Genomic DNA, 16952 nt, shown 5'->3' with positions numbered 1-16952 from the left:
TAACCTACTAAGACAGCCATTTGAACGTCTGTGGAATTCTCAGGATATAAAGGTTAGATTGGGAACAGTTTTGTTTAAAGACGTATAGAAGCTCATTCTAAATTTGTGAAGGTAGTTCCATGAGCAGATCAGAACAAATCTGCAATTTACTTTACCATTTACCAAGGGATAAGAAGGGGTCCCTAAACCAGAGGTACCAATATCAATTGCAACTCATATACTTAAGTTGATTTCCCATCATTTGTCTGAATCACAGAGAAAGGAAATCAATGTGTCTCAAAGTGTTAGGGAATCTAAAGAGCATCATTGATAAATTCATTTTGCTGGATTTGAAATCTCTTAGCTCATAGGAAAAATGATTTATTCTATTTTCTGAATTTTATACTCACTATAGGAATTTGGTTGAGTTCTCACATTGTTTTTTAATCCTTTGGCATTTTATTTTGCCAATGTAATGGATTTTTTAAAACTGAGGTCTATCACAAAAATTTTGACTAAAGAGCCTCAAAGTATGACCTGTGGATCCCTTGGGGTCCCCCAAGCCCCTTAAGGAGTTCCACAAAGTCAAACAATTTCTTAATAACATAATATTGTCTTTTTTCTACTCTCATTCTCTTACAAGTATATAGTGGAATTTTCTAGAGATTCTAGGACACATGATAATGATATTACTCTGATGGCTAATGGAATGTGTGCTTGGTGATAATCTTTTCTCAGTTTATCCTGCAGCTCAACAACAAAAACCCAGCCAGATTTTTTTAGAAAGGCAAATGACTTGAATAGATATTTCTCTAAAGAAGATAAGTAGGCAATTAGCAATGAAAAGATGCTTAATATCATTAGTCATTATGGAAATACAAATCAAAACCATAGTAAGATACTACTTCCATACCTTAGGGGTTTTTTGTTTTTAATAAAAACAACAACAACAACAAAACAAAGTAGCTAGAATATAAGTGTTGGCAAGGAAGGATGTGGAGAAATTGGATTTTTTTGTGCACTGCCGATGGGAATGTAGAATGGTATGGACGCTATGGAAGAGTATGGTAGTTCCCCCCAAAATTAAAAAGAGAATTACCGTATGATACAGGAATTCTACTTCTTTCGGTACATGCCTAAAAGAATTGAATACAGGGTCTCGAAGAGATACTTGTATACAGATGTTCACAGAAGCATTATTTATAATAGGCAAAAGCTGGAGGCAACCCAAGTGTCCACTACTCATCTATGTATTTAGATTGGATAAATAAAGTGTATTACATACATACAATGGAATATTATTCAGCCTTAAAAAGGAAGGGAATTTGGATGGATACTACAACAATGGAAGGGCCTCAAAGACATGCTAAGTGAAATTAGCTAGTTACAAAAGGAGTAAATGCTGAATGATTCCACTTATATGAGGTACCTAGAGCAGTTCAATTTGCAGAGACAAAGTAGAATGGTGATTGCCAGGGCCCAGGAAGGGTGGGTGGAGGAGGGGGAGTGGACTCTCACTGTTTGATTGGGACAGAACTTCAGTTCTGCAGGAGGAGAACAGTTCTGCAGATGGATGGTGGTGATGGTTGCACAACAATGTGAATGTATTTAATGCCATTAAATTGAATGCTTAAAAATGGTTAAAATGACAAATTACATATTATGTACATTTTAAAAACATACATTAAAACAATAACACATTTTTTTCTTGGTGTAATTTTCTAAATGGTAAATATTAATAGATGTAACTAATATAAACAAAAACTCTTTGGGGAATCTCAATAACTTTTAAGAGTGTACAGAGGTCTTGATACCAAACATTTGAGAACTGCTGCTTTAGATATAAATACATTCACATAATTTAGGGGCTTTTTAGATGTCTTATATCAAATATTATTATCATTATTTTTTAACCAAGTTTTTATTCTTAAGGAAATTACAGCCAAACTGAGTAAATAATCAGAAACTATATAGGGAGTAATTTTTCCAAATTGGTCTGAAATAAAAGCTCATGACATTCTCCCAACTATAGTCATGATAATCAATGGCTTCAAAGAAAGTAGAGAGTGTAAACATGCTCTACTCAGTATGAGAGAAATCAGATTCAGCTCTGAGCTGTAGAACAAAACCAAGGAGGCTTACCTGCATGCTATATGATCCATCACGGTTATATGTTACAGCTATGGCTACATCTTTATGGAAAAAGTGGGGAAATTGAAGAACAGTTAGAAGACATACATTTATTCAGTAACTGAGGTTCTGAAAACCTCACTTTCAACCTAAGGAAAACTAGTTTTTAGGGATATCAACATCTTTTAACTCCCTGACAATAAAATTTTAAAAAATTAAAAAATCAGACAGGTTTCAATAAAGGTGAATTTCAGACTTTTCTTGTTTAAAACTGAAGTTCTAACTCTTTTACAGTTATAGGATATTTCGGATATTTCCCCCTCAACAAGAAAGGCTGTAATGTCATAGTAGAAAACGTAATTAATTGGGAAAGAGAAGTTCTGGCTTAAGGCCCAAATCTGCCATCCATGGTACGATCATCTCTGTGATCCTAAGACATTTAAAATCCTGCTTTTCTTAAAAGCTATATATGATAAACCCACAGCAAACATTATCCTCAATGGTGAAAAATTGAAAACATTTCCCCTAAAGTCAGGAACAAGGCAAGGGTGCCCACTCTCACCACTAACTATTCAACATAGTTTTGGAAGTTTTGGCCACAGCAATCAGAGCAGAAAAAGAAATAAAAGGAATCCAGATTGGAAAAGAAGAAGTAAAACTCTCACTGTTTGCAGATGACATGATCCTCTACATAGAAAACCCTAAAGACTCTACCAGAAAATTACTAGAGCTAATCAGTGAATATAGTAAAGTTGCAGGATATAAAATTAACACAGAGAAATCCCTTGCATTCCTATACACTAACACTGAGAAAACAGAAGGAGAAATTAAGGAAACAATTCCATTCACCATTGCAATGAAAAGAATAAAATACTTAGGAATATATTCAGCTAAAGAAACAAAAGACCTATATAGAGAAAACTATAAAACACTGATGAAAGAAATCAAAGAGGACACAAATAGATGGAGAAATAAACCATGTTCATGGATTGGAAAATGAGTATACTACCTAAAGCAATCTATAGATTCAATGCAATCCCTCTCAAGCTACCAACGGTATTTTTCACAGAACTAGAACAAATAATTTCACAATTTGTATGGAAATACAAAAAACCTCAAATTGCCAAAGCAATCTTGAGAAAGAAGAATGGAACTGGAGGAATCAACCTACCTGACTTCAGGCTCTACTACAAAGCTACAGTCATCAAGACAGTATGGTACTGGTACAAAGACAGAAATATAGATCAATAGAACAAAATAGAAAGCCCAGAGATAAATCCATGCACCTATGGACACCTTACCTTTGATAAAGGAGGCAAGAACATACAATGGAGAAAAGACAATCTCTTTAACAAGTGGTGCTGGGAAAACTGGTCAGCCACTTGTAAAAAAAAGAAACTAGAACACTTTCTAACACCATACACAAAAATAAACTCAAAATGGATTAAAGATCTAAACGTAAGACCAGAAATTATAAAACTCCTAGAGGAAAACATAGGCAAAACACACTCTGACATAAATCACAGCAGGATCCTCTATAACCCACCTCTCAGAGTAATAGAAATAAAAGCAAAAATAAACGAGACCTAATTAAACTTAAAAGCTTTTGCACAACAAAGGAAACCATAAGCAAAGTGAAAAGACAGCCTTCAGAATGGGAGAAAATAATAGCAAACAAAGCAACTGACAAAGAATTAATCTCAAAAATATACAAGTAACTCCGGAAGCTCAATTCCAGAAAAATAAATGACTCAATCAAAAAATGGGCCAAAGAACTAAATAGACATTTCTCCAAAGAAGATATACAGATGGCTAACAAACACATGAAAAGATGCTCAACATCACTCATTATCAGAGAAATGCAAATCAAAACCACAATGAGGTACCATCTCACGCCAGTCGGAATGGCTATGATCCAAAAGTCTACAAACAATAAATGCTAGAGAGGGTGTGGAGAAAAGGGAACCCTCTCACACTGTTGGTGGGAATGCAAACTAGTACAGCCACTATGGAGAACAGTGTGGAAATTCCTTAAAAAACTGGAAATAGAACTGCCATATGATCCAGCAATCCCACTGCTGGGCATACACACCAAGGAAACCAGAACTGAAAGAGACACATGTACCCCAATGTTCATCGCAGCACTGTTTATAATAGCCAAGACATGGAAGCAACCTAGATGTCCATCAGCAGACAAAAGGATAAGAAATCTGTGGTACCTATACAGAATGGAATATTACTCAGCCATTAAAAAGAACACATTTGAATCAGTTCTAATGAGGTGGATGAAAATGGAGCCTATTATAGAGAGTGAAGTAAGCCAGAAAGAAAAACACCAATACAGTATACTAACGTATATATATGGAATTTAGAGAGATGGTAAAGATAACCCTATATGCAAGACAGCAAAAGAGACACAGATGTATTGAACAGTCTTTTGGACTCTGTGGGAGAAGGCGACAGTGGGATGATCTGAGAGAATAGCATTGAAACATGTATATTATCATATTGTGAAACAGATCGCCAGTCCAGGTTCAATGCATGAGACAGGGTGCTCAGGGCTGGTGCACTGGGATGACCCTGAGGGATGGGATGGGGACGGAGGTGGGAGGGGGGTTCAGGATGGGGAACACATGTACACCCGTGGCTGATTCATGTCAATGTATGGCAAAAATCACTATAATACTATAAAGTAGTTAGCCTCCAATTAAAATAAATAAATTAAAAAAAATAAAAAATAAAATAAAATCCTGCTTTTCTGATCCAGTCTGACCCATTAACTGGGTATGAAAATGTAAATGATTAAATGAATGTGAAAGCACTTTATAAACTGTATCAGACTATACAAATATAATGCAAAATATACTTATATCATTATGTGACTAGAGAATAGGTTAAAGACTACGCTGCTGCTGCTGCTGTTGCTGCTAAGTCGCTTCAGTCGTGTCCGACTCTGTGCGACCCCATAGACGGCAGCCCACCAGGTTCCCCCGTCCCTGGGATTCTTCAGGCAAGAACACTGGAGTGGGTTGCCATTTCCTTCTTCAATGCATGACAGTGAAAAGTGAAAGTGAAGTCGCTTAGTCGTGTCCAACTCCTAGCGACCCCATGGACTGCACCCTAAAGACTACCCTAGGAGATGGAAATTTTGTGGGGTAGAGCAGGCAGACCAAAGTCATTTCACCTACACCTGACACATTAACCAGCACTCTGAGGCTCCCAGCTCAAGTCTGTTTCCAGCCTGACCTTCCTGCTCCAGAACTCTGGTTAGTCATTCCCAGCAGGATCCTCCACTGGCATCTTAAAATAAACCCAACAGGGCCAACAAATCGTCTCCCCTTCCATCTGCCTTCCCTCCTGACCTGTCAACTCCATGACTGACACTGTTTTTCTCATCATCCAGGTTTATAACTTGTCATTCTTGCCTTATCCTCCATCCTTTGCTTTTCACCTCCAATAGTCACCACAAAGCTGCCAAGTTCTTGCCCCTGAAGACCTGTGCTCTACATTTCTTCCTGTCCATTCCCATCACTCTACTCTGGTTCAGGCCCATGGCTTCTGGCCTGGCTGACTTAAGAGGGCCTCTCTAAATTTCCTGCTTCCTGTCTCAACCATTCCAGCTGATGCAGCCCAGCATGGCCCCCCAAAACTCAAAGTACTTGGCTTGGTATGGAAGGCACCAAAATCCCAGTCTTGTTGCCCACCATCCTTCTATATAGCCCTGTGTTACCAACAAATGGGAAAATGGGCCAATTCATATTCTCCACATGTGCCTCTGGCCTTCTCCACAATTGTGCCTCTTTGCTAATGTGCCTCCTTCCCACTTTGCTGGTCCCCAGCCACACCACCTGAGACTCCATCCATCATTCACATCATACTCACTCACTGTCCCTGGGAAGAGTCTGTTTAGGTGGAACAAATCCTCTCTCCTGTGAACATTTAGACTTCTGCATATAAAGTGCCATTATGATTCTCCCCTCATCCAATTTTAAATGACAGTGATTTTTCTCTTTATCAGTTGTTTTTAAAAATTGCAAAAAATATTCACAAAAGTTAAATACTGAGGTATATAAAAAGTGAAAGTCCCCTTTATTGCCCAGATGTATTATTAAACACTTTAATGTGTGAATCCTTTTAGACCTTTTTGAATGCATAAACTTATATTTTCTTTTATAAAAATAACATATTGCTATACACATTGTTCAGCAACCAGTTTTTAAAAATTAACATGTAACATACATGTCTACTTTGCTCTTTCCATAGTAACGAGGAGATAATTTAATAATAATGATTTTGATGATGATAGCTACTGTTGACTGCTTGCTCTAGGTCGTTCAACGAGCTAAAATGCTTTATATGTGTTGTTTCATTTAATATACACAACAACCCAAGGAAGCAACTGCCATGAGTATCTCCACTTATAGCTGAGGACACTAGATGCTTAGAGAGTGTGACTTTCCAAGGGTCATAGACAAGAGGGGAGCAGAATTCAACCCATAGAATCTGACTCCTGGGCCTGCAATTATTAGCCCTACATCATCCATATTGTCAACATATATAACTTCTCCTTTGCCAAATGGTAAACGTCTTAACATCTTTTTTTACTTATTCACATTACTCAGAATATTTTGTGTTTTCAAAAACTTTGTACTGAGTGTATGAATGAATGAAACTTTTCCTCCCTATATCTTATCAATATCTTTACACTTTCTTAAGAGAAAATATATTCAATTACACCAGATCAGTTTACTTTTAATTTATAAGATACGAAAAGTGTTTAATGACAGGAATGCCAAAAGAATCATAGTAAAGACATTGCTGGGAAAACTATTTTATACATTATAGAGTAACTGAATTTGTTCCTCTCTCCTCTAGATACTTAACCCCTACAAGAGAACCTTAAATATCCTCTTGTAAATTTGATATGTGTTTAATATCCTCTTATATATTTATATAAGGTATATACATTTAGCATGGTGCAGAGTTAAATAAGCACATGTACCCTAGAGAGTGGGTTCAAATTCTGGCTCTACCAATTACTTTTAGTATGACTTCAAGAAAACTATTAATCTCTCTAAGCTTTGGTTCCCACTTTATAAAGTTGACACTAATAATAACACTGACCTCAATGGCCTATTCTGAAAATGCAAATGAAATAATCCATGGAAAGTGCTCAACAAAGGGCCTGATATATATCAAACACTCAATAAATCTTAGCTACTGTTATTGAGGGTAGGGCAGGATTCTGTGAAACATGGCTATAACAAAGGAAGATTATTTTTCAAGCTTTAAATATATAAAATGCTGGGTTGTTCTTACTGAGATCATTAGGAGTTGGTTCTCCTTTAGATTCACAAATGATTTTGGGCCCTTAGACTTCCTGTTTGAAGCACTCTCTTATTCAACCATGGTCACTACTGATTAGCATATATGAGAGACTCAACATAATACTTCTGAAAGCTGTTATATTCAGACCTGGATTATCATTGAAAAATACTACAAAAAGGATGTAGTGAACATCATTTATATTGATTTCTCAATTATATATTTATTTTAAAATTGAAATGCAACATAATTCAAAATACTGCTTAGTAAAAATTCACACCAAGTAATACCATTGGCTCCTATGTATTATAATCACACATGTGATTTTTCTGTTTAATTCAGGTTGAAGAAGCCACTGAAACTTTGCTGCTGATACCTGTGTTCAGCACAGAGGAGTCTAGAGCAAGATACTTCCAGATTTTGCTGTTTTTTAGGATGAAATAACTACAACAGCATAAAATGGATAGGTTAACCACTCACAGAAGGCTACTTGATAAGGGATCTTTGCAAATGTTCTTTCCATGTCCTCAATGCAAATAGGGCAATGACCATCTAGGTTCAGAACTAAAAAATGCCTAAAGAGCTACTTATTAATGAGTGACTGGTATCTACCCAGAGTTGAGGTAAAGAAAATCCTACTCTGTCCAGGGAGGAGGGTGCTGTGATGATCTCTGTTCTACTTGGTAGGCACATTCTGACAATGGAGCTCCCACAGTCCAATGAACCTCACATTCAAGGTTATCCAGCCCTCCCAGCTCTGGCTCTGCACCCCTCTGACTTCCCAGGTGAACTGTCGGGCAACAAAAGAGATAGAGCCAGTTGTTGTCATAGGATTCTGGTTCCTCTGGAACACTGTTCCAGCCATAAGTTTACAAGCCATCTTCTGGCTTAAGTGTCATCTCTTCCAGACTTCAGTTACAATAAATCAGGCCCCATACTGGGCCCATCAATTAGTTGGCAATCAAAAATCAATTTTCTACTGGAAAAGTGGTAGAAACAGCACAGGGGGCAAGGCCAGAAAGACTGGGTGTCAGTCTTGGTTCTGCTCCTTAATAGCGTTGAGTAACTGCTCCTCCCCTGTCTCAGTTTCATCAGCAATAAGTGGGTCTAACAGTGATTCCCCCTCGTTAATGCTGCCTGGTGAGCAGTGGGGTGGGCAATCCTCCTCCCCTGGAGAAGTTTGGTTATCTTCTTCTTTAGAAGTCATACAGACTCACAGAAAAAAATGGCAGAGCCATGAAAGTACAAAGCAGAGGAGGGGAAAAAGTGCCTCAAATCCTAGCATCCAATGCTAATCTCACTAATGTTTTGTATATATTTCATTTTCCTATGTATGTTTTATGACCTATTTTTAAAATATTTACCAAATATAAAACAAGTGTGAAAAAGAAAAATAAATATCATTAACTCTACCACCCAGAGCCAGTCAATTCTATTATTTTGGCATGCTTCCTTCTAATATTTAGGCTAGGGATCTTAAAAAATGTAATTGAGCATGGCCAGGCTGACTTCTTTTTTTTCCAGTATTTCTATGAAGCACATTTCTTTTTTAATAAAACATTACTTACTGTTTTTACCATCCCTAAGAGTCATGTTTCTAGAGTAACAAATATTCAGTCTTCTTCCACTGCTGGATGCAAAAGGAGAGTATTGATCTAGAAAAAATTTAAAATTCAACAACAAATTTATGAACATCAAGCCTACTAACAAAAGAAAACATAAAACAGAGGTCCTATACTGACAGCTCAAATATGTTTTCTTTATTCTATGCAATGCTTTAAATTTAGACACTTTTATTCACATCTCAGGAAATCTTATGTGAAAAAAATTCCAGTTTTTCTTGAAAAATCAGAATATTTACAACCTCAACTTTCTACCTCTGGCAGCATAAACTGCACAGTGGTCACAATTCTGACAGGGCAAATGCATTCCAGGTCGCCCGAATCCTCACTACTCACTAGTTTTCTCTCACCCGGCCTCTTCCGCTCTTCTCTGTTACTGGTCTTCCCCTAGAGACTTGTGTGTTCACCCTCTGTTAGACAATTTCCAGGAGCTACGGAGTAGCTAAATTGAAGCAATTTATTCTGAAACTCCTCTCTGGGCTGCTTATAAATTTTAATTTAAAAAGGAAAGTGAGAGTAAGAGGACACTCCATTCCAAAAAAGCTAAGTCCAGGCTGAGGAATACCAGACGGGGTACAGGTAGATGCATTTATTTAATGTAAAAGGACAAAATGAGGACAGAGCACAAATCTCCAAATGTAGCTATATATTTTAAGCTTTCAAAATAACTTAAAATGTTACTTATTAATTCATGTATGGCTGCGCTGGTCTTTATTGCTGTGTGGGCTGTTCTCGTCTAGTTGCGGTGGGCGGGCTTCTCACCACAGTGGCTTCTCTTGTTGTGGGGCACAGGGCTCTAGGCTGCAGGGGCTTCAGTAGTGGCAACACATGGGCTCAGTAGCTGCTGCTCCCAGACTCCAGAGCACAGGCTCAATAGCTGTGGTGCACAGGCTTAGCTGTTTCACAGCATGTGGGATCTTCTTGGACCAAGGATTGAACCTGCGTCTCCTGAATTGACAGGCAGGTTCTTTACCGCTCAACCACCAAAATGAAAGTGAAGTTGCTCAGTCGTGTCCGACTCTTTGCAACCCCATGGACTGTAGCCTACCAGGCTCCTCTGTCCATGGGATTTTCCAGGCAATAGTACTGGAGTGGATTGCCATTTCCTTCTCCAGGGGATCTTCCCAACCCAGGGTACGAACCCAGGTCTCCCACATTGTAGACAGATGCTTTACTGCCTGAGCCACCAGGGAAGCGCCTGGGGGGAGCCCTTAATATCACTTTCTTGAATGAATCTAGAAATTAAAGATCCCAATAATAGGATCCTATAATAATATAATAATCCTAATCATAATGAAGGGATAAATGGATTCAGGGGTTTTTTTCCTGTTTGCTTCAAAGATGAGAGGTAGCCTGAGGAAATATTATGGAGCAAATGTGGGAGAGCTCAGATTTTGTTTAACCAAGTGGGAAGAACTTCTTAATGGAGAATTGACTGAAACTGTAATTGACTAATGAATTTTCATCATGAATTTCCAGCTTCCTGAGGTGTTAGGAAGATGCTGGGCAACAACTCAGTGGGAATGCTGAGGCAGAGATGCATACATATGGCAGCCAGGATGAATCTCTGTCATAATCCCAGATTCTATGATATACTCAGATTCTATGATATGATGAAATAGGTATCTAGCTAGTCAGAAATTTGATCTCAGAATAGAAAAAGAGAGGAAGAGAACTTCCCTGGTGGTCTAGTGGTTCAGAATCTGCCTTGCAACACAAGATACTCAAGTTTGACCCCTAGTCAGGGAACAAAGATCCCACACGTCGCAGAGCAACTAGGCCCAGCTGCAGCAACCGCTGAGCCCACACGCTCTGGAGCCTGTGTGCCGCAACTAGAGAGTCCGTGCACAACAAAAGAGACCATGTGCCACAACTAAAACCTGACTCAGCCAAATAAATAAATAAATATGTTTTAAAAAGAGAGAGCAGAAGAATAACTCAACAATAAATTATGGGTAATTTAAGGGAATCTGAGCATCTCCAGCACTGTCTTGTCTCTAGGACCAAGAAAGCTGCTGCCGGTATGCAGGATACAACAAAGCAGGGAGTGGTGAATAAAAGAAGTTGGAAGGAAATAAAAAGTGAATTAGAAAAAACAAAACAAAAAGAAGTTGTAAGGCATATCAGCATGAGATGTGGGGAGAATTGGTGTTTTCTTGAAAATAAGTCCATCTCTATGTTGTTTAGGTGATGGGTTAAGTTACACTGAATGGGTTAAAGCATGCTGTTGGGTGCATGCATATTATGTAAAGCTCTTGACTTGATACTAAGAAACACTTTAGCAGAGGATGGTGTCAGTCACTGAAGGAAGAAAAGGGAGGCAGGAGTGGCAATAAAAGAAAGAAAACTGGGAGTTTCTGGTTGCCTAGTGATTAGGGTTCTGGACCTTCACTGCTGTGGCCTGGGTTCAATCCCTGGCTGGAGAATTGAGATCCCATTAGCCATGCAGCATGGCCAAAAAAAAAAAAAAAAAAAGCATGTTCAATGATATTCATAAAATTTTGCAAAGCAGAAGAAATAGAAAAATATTCCATACCTTGTGTCTGAATTTTGAAGACATCAGACACAGCTTTCTCCTTGAGGATGAGGGCCAGAGCTGCCTGACATAAAAACTCCTTGGCTGTGGTCTTCCGGTCGGGCAACAGTTCTTTGCGGTGTTGAGGGATGAAATTAGTGTGCACGTTCCCAGCTTCAAATTCCGGGTGGCCAGACAGGCTAAGGAGGAAGTCAATGTTGGTGTGCAGTCCAACAATCTAGGGAGGAAAAAATGTCCATGTCCCCAGTGAGTGGGGAAAACAATATACTCAGGAAAACATTTCTATGGCATCAGCTCTTTCTTTCTACTAAGTATTTTCGACCATGACTAACTCTCAGGAAAAACAAAACAAATTCATTTCACCATTATTATGCATTTGCACTTCACATTATATTAATTTACTATGATAAACAGGATGTAGGAAATGGTGTTGGGAAGGTGGTGTGGAGATGTTTAATTGACTCAGGTTAGGAAAGCAAGTAAACATTAAGAAACTGAAATGAGATTTATGTGCAAGATACTGAAGACTTGCTTATCAGAACACTCCCATGAACGAGGAAAACTGCAGACAGAATAGGATTGCTACACAGCGGAGGGGTAGGATTATACAACCTGAAAAGAGCTTCCTCTGAACATTAAAATTCAACTTGTACACACTGATATAAAAATAAGAAAAGGTATAGAATTAACCCAAATCCACCCAATAAATGGGATTAGGACAAAACCAGCTGTCTGAGCTCTCAGGTTCATTCATTCATTTTCTCATTCATCCATTTATTTAATAGCCATTTACTGAGAGCCTTTTAGGTGCCAGGCTCTGACCCCAGTACTGGGGACACAGTGAGGAACAAAACAAAGTCCTTGCCATCACAAAGCTTACATCAAGGGATAAATAACAATGTCTATAAATATCTACTATAATGTCAGATGATATAAAAAAAAATAAGGCTGGCTAAAGGAACAGACAGCAGCAAAGGGTCCTGTGGGGAGGCCTGGGAAGGACTCTAAGGATCATGGTGAGCCGGGCAGAGGGCAGTGAGGAGGGAATCACATGGGGCAAGAAAATTCTGAAGGGAGAAAGGGAACATGTGGCTCCATGCTGGTTGTGTCAAAGGAGTCACAAGGAGGCCGGTGTGGGTGGAGCCACAGAAATTGGAGGTTTGATCAAATTCACAAAATAAAGTAACTTGAATATCATGGGTTAATAAGAAATCCTTCTATGATACTAAATCAGCATGGTATGGGGCTTACTGCACCAAGGAAATGTATAGCTACAGAAAAGCAACGAACTCTTTCAAATGGATAAAACTGAACATAATTATTTTCCTTGGCAGAAAATAACATCAGAGGATTGGCCACACTTGCATTGCTGGCCTCATCTACAGGTTGAATAGAAATTTCACATTGGATCCCACTGAGGTTAACACTGATGCTAATAGTTTTAGTCCTGCAATCTTTCCTTTCTAGCTGAAATGAGGAAGTCTTCAAACTCTATTCTGACCCATGGGAAATACTCCCATGTGAAATAATTTTGTTGTGACATATGGGAAATTGGTAGAAATAAGTTGACAAGGACAAAGGTCGACCAGTTGGCTGTAGAGATCCAGAGATCATCACGGTCACTAACACGGCTCCAGCTCACTCACATTGTACTGTCGAAGGTTGTACTTAAGTTTCGTCAAGGCTGCCTGGCGATCAGCAGCCCACACAACCAGCTTTGCAATCATGGGGTCATAATACATTGAAACTTCATCTCCTGAAGTTGAAAAACCACAGAAACCAAAGTTATAACTTAAAAGAGAGAAAATATGACAAGCAAGACATTTTCCTGGGGCTTTCTGTACATTTCACACTTTATTCTAACGACGGATATCAGTACCATCACTTTATTCACGAGGAACTGAGGCTCAAAGGGATTTAAAAACAGAAGTTGAAGGAGGGTATGGCTAATCAAGAGCACCATGCCCCAAAAGAGTCATCCAATGACACACAGGCTGGCTTGCCCCATCCTAACTTCTTCTGAATCTTCTTTTCCCTTCTTGTTTTGGAAGTCAGTGAAAACCCTCATATCACAATCACTTCTGTCCTTGTTTCCTTGCCTCCACCCCCTCAGTTTCCTCATCAGAAAAATAAAGAAAATAATTCCTCTATTCTATATGGTTGCTGGGAGGAATGACAATCAAGTGCCAAATTGCCATACCTGGCAGAGCTAATAAACAGCAGCTGTGTCAGAGTCTCAGAGACCAAGAAACTGAACTATGCACATCTCACTGGTTAGAAATCAAGTCAAAAACCAAATCACTTGGTTAGAAATCAAGTCAAAAAGATGAGGTATATTACAAAGAATATTGTTCAAAGATGTTTTTGTGACTTTGGCAGATCACTTGACCCCTCTGAACCCCATAGTCTTCATCTATACAATCAAGAGGTTAGATTACACTCCCTTATCCACCCATCCATCCATCCACCAACACATACCGAACACCTTCTAGGCCTCAGCTTGAACAAAGTCCTGCAAATATAACGTAGAAGACCTAGTCCCTCTTGTACGACTCCTAGTCTAATGGAGAAATTAGACAAGGAGCAAAAGATCATCATGAGATGATATAAAGGGGGAATCCCAAGGAATACACAAGGGGACACAAAAGAGGGTTGGGGAAAGCTTCCTGTACTAATTATCCTTCCCAGGGCCAGGATAAATCAGGGAGTCTGTCTGAGAATTATATCTGTTATCCTTTGAGCACTTTTATTAAACTATACTGCAAGTTTTGCTTGCCTTAAATTCCTTTTCTTTCCTATTGCAAATCCCCTCTTCTCTCTATGAAGTTTCACTGATATGCTAAAAAATTTACTGACTACCAAACTTGCTGTAGGTTATCCAGAGCTCTCAAAATGCTGCCAGTTTATTGTTGTAGTTATTGTTCAGTCACTAAGTCATATCTGACTCTGCAACCCCATGGACTGCAGCATTCCAGGCTTCCCTGTCCTTCACTATCTCCTGGAGTTTGCTCACACTCATGTCCATTGAGTTGGTGATGCCATCCAACAATCTCATCCTCTGACACCCTTTTCTCCTCCTGCCCTCAATCTTTCCCAGTATCACGGTCTTTTCCAATGAGTCAGCTCCTCACATTAGGTACCCAAAGTATTGCAGCTTCAGCATCAGTCCTTCCAATGAATATTAAGGGTTGATTTCCTTTAGGATTGATTGGTTTGATCTTCTCGCTGTCCAAAGGACTCTCAAGGGTCTTCTCCACCACAATTTGAAAGCATCAATTCTTCGGTACTCAGCCTTCTTTACGGTCCAAATCTGACATCCATACATGAGTACTGGAAAAACCACAGCTTTGACTAATATGGACTTTTGTCAGAAAAGTGATCTCTGCTTTTTAATATGCTGTCTAGATTTATCATAGCTTTTCTTCCAAAGAGCAAGCATCTTTAAATTTCATGGCTACAGTCACCATCTACAGTGATTTTGGAGCCCCCCCAAAACAAACTCTGCCACTGTTTCCATTTTTTCCCCCATCTATTTGCCATAAAGTGATGGGACCAGATGACATGATCTTTGTTTTTTGAATGTTTAAATGTTTTTTGACTGTTTTTTGAATGTTGAGTTTTAAGCCATTTTTTTTCATTCTCTGTTTTCACCCTCATCAAGAGGCTCTTTAGTTTCCTCTCCACTTTCTGCCATTAGAGTGGTATCACCTGCAATTTATTGTTTAGAAGTCCTAATTCCTCGTTTTGGCTTTCTAGACCCTATACGATTTGCTCTTATTTCATATCTCCAGCCACAACTCCAATTACTCACCACCCTAAATCCTTTTCTCCAGCCACATATTCTCTCAGTTCTTCAAACACACCTTTTGTTAAATCCTCTTTTCTTCACTTTTCTGTGTGCTTTTAAATCTGCCTATTCAAATTCACTCCAGACTTCCTCTTAAAAACATGTCCCGATTACACCAGCCTAACATAACCTGCTATTCCTGAGAATTTCTATATTTTATCACTCACCATCTGTATAACTTCTCTGGCAACTAAAGTTAAGGTGGCAATAGATGGTGGTGGCTCAGATCATAGACCTGGAGCCAGAATGCCCGCCAGAATGCCTACATCTTGGCTCCAATGGTGACCTTGGAGAAGTCACTTCTCTGCGCCCTTGTTTCCCCATCTGGAAAATGGAGGTGATCATAGGGTAGTAAAGGAGCCCCTGGAGGAAAAACCCCTAGAACAGTACCTGTACATAGTAAGTCCTAAATAACTGTTATGACCGTGGTTATTAATCATATGTGAACTGTACTAGCTCTTCCATTGTTATTTTTTAACTTTTTAAAATTACTGCTTAGCTTGCACTACGTTTATTAATTTTTCAGTTTGACTTTTAGTACCTTGAAGGTAGAGTGCCTTGGGCTGGGCAGATATGAGTCCCCTTAAATTGTATTTGGAACTAGGCAAAATAAAAATATAAACAATACCAGAAAATATTTGTTGCTGAGGTTTGACTAAGTGCTGCTGCATTTCAAAAAAGACTGCAGTACTGCTTAAAAATACTAGTTCTTCTTTTTTTTTAAAAATAAATGTTTAGCCATCTGTTTTATTTTTATTTTTTATTTTATTCTTCATAATCGGCTGCAAGGGGTCTTAGTTGCAGTATGCAGGATCTAGTTCCCCAACCAGGGATTGAACCCCAGCCCCCTGCACTGGGAGCTTAAAGTCTTAGCCACTGGACCACCAGGGAAGCCCCAATACTAGTTATTCTTTAAAAGTGACTATTCCAAAAGGAAAAGATTACTGAGAAATCAAAGAAATCCTTTATTTTGAAAACCTAGATACATCCACAAGACACAGGAAAAGACCCTATCCAAAACCAACAATGTACCAAAAATCTTTAACCACCGAGACTTTGTCCTTTAATCTCACTTTACCTTGCCGTACTCCAGTCTCAATCCTAGTGGTAAGGTCTGCTCGAGGGGTGGAGAGATGCACTAGTGATCCGGCCCCCGGCATGAAGTTATTGTTAGGATCTTCTGCATATATTCTAGCTTCAAAGGCATGACCCCGCAGAGTTATTTCTTCCTGGCTCAAAGGAATCTTCTCTCCTGCTGCAATCTGGTAAAAGAAGAGTATGTGCTTATTATGAAAATCCACCTGATAGCAGCTATGAGACTGTATAAATGGTCTTGCCTTTTTCTACGTAAAATGTACATTTGGACTTTATAATGAAGCCAATTAAAAACTCTCATTTTGTCCACCCACTTGGGTATTAGGCAAAAGCAAAAATAGATTAAAAAACAGATGCAGCCTGGAAATATTGCATTAATTACAATAAGTCTCTACAATTTTAAAATAGAGAAAACAGG

At 38.8% G+C, this 16952-nt stretch overlaps 1 protein-coding gene across 5 annotated transcripts in view; it reads right to left on the bottom strand.

Annotated features, from left to right (window-relative positions):
• MCCC1 (methylcrotonyl-CoA carboxylase subunit 1) overlaps positions 1 to 16952 on the bottom strand; it is a 60205-nt gene that overhangs the window by 7556 nt on the left and 35697 nt on the right. For 4 of the 5 annotated variants that reach the window (XM_025287711.3, XM_025287707.3, XM_044944325.2 and 1 more), the window contains 5 exons: positions 16518 to 16701; positions 13239 to 13348; positions 11593 to 11809; positions 9003 to 9089; positions 2122 to 2171 (listed from right to left, as the gene is read on the bottom strand). In XM_025287711.3, the coding sequence (XP_025143496.2) occupies positions 2122 to 2171; positions 9003 to 9089; positions 11593 to 11809; positions 13239 to 13348; positions 16518 to 16701 (648 nt within the window). The remainder of the gene's footprint in view (positions 1 to 2121; positions 2172 to 9002; positions 9090 to 11592; positions 11810 to 13238; positions 13349 to 16517; positions 16702 to 16952) is intronic. The other variant, XR_006551630.2, reaches the window with a different exon arrangement.

The sequence above is a fragment of the Bubalus bubalis genome, chromosome 1, assembly GCF_019923935.1.
Source record: "Bubalus bubalis isolate 160015118507 breed Murrah chromosome 1, NDDB_SH_1, whole genome shotgun sequence".
In the NCBI taxonomy this organism is placed as follows: domain Eukaryota; kingdom Metazoa; phylum Chordata; class Mammalia; order Artiodactyla; family Bovidae; genus Bubalus; species Bubalus bubalis.
This window is presented reverse-complemented; position numbering and strand designations above follow the sequence as displayed.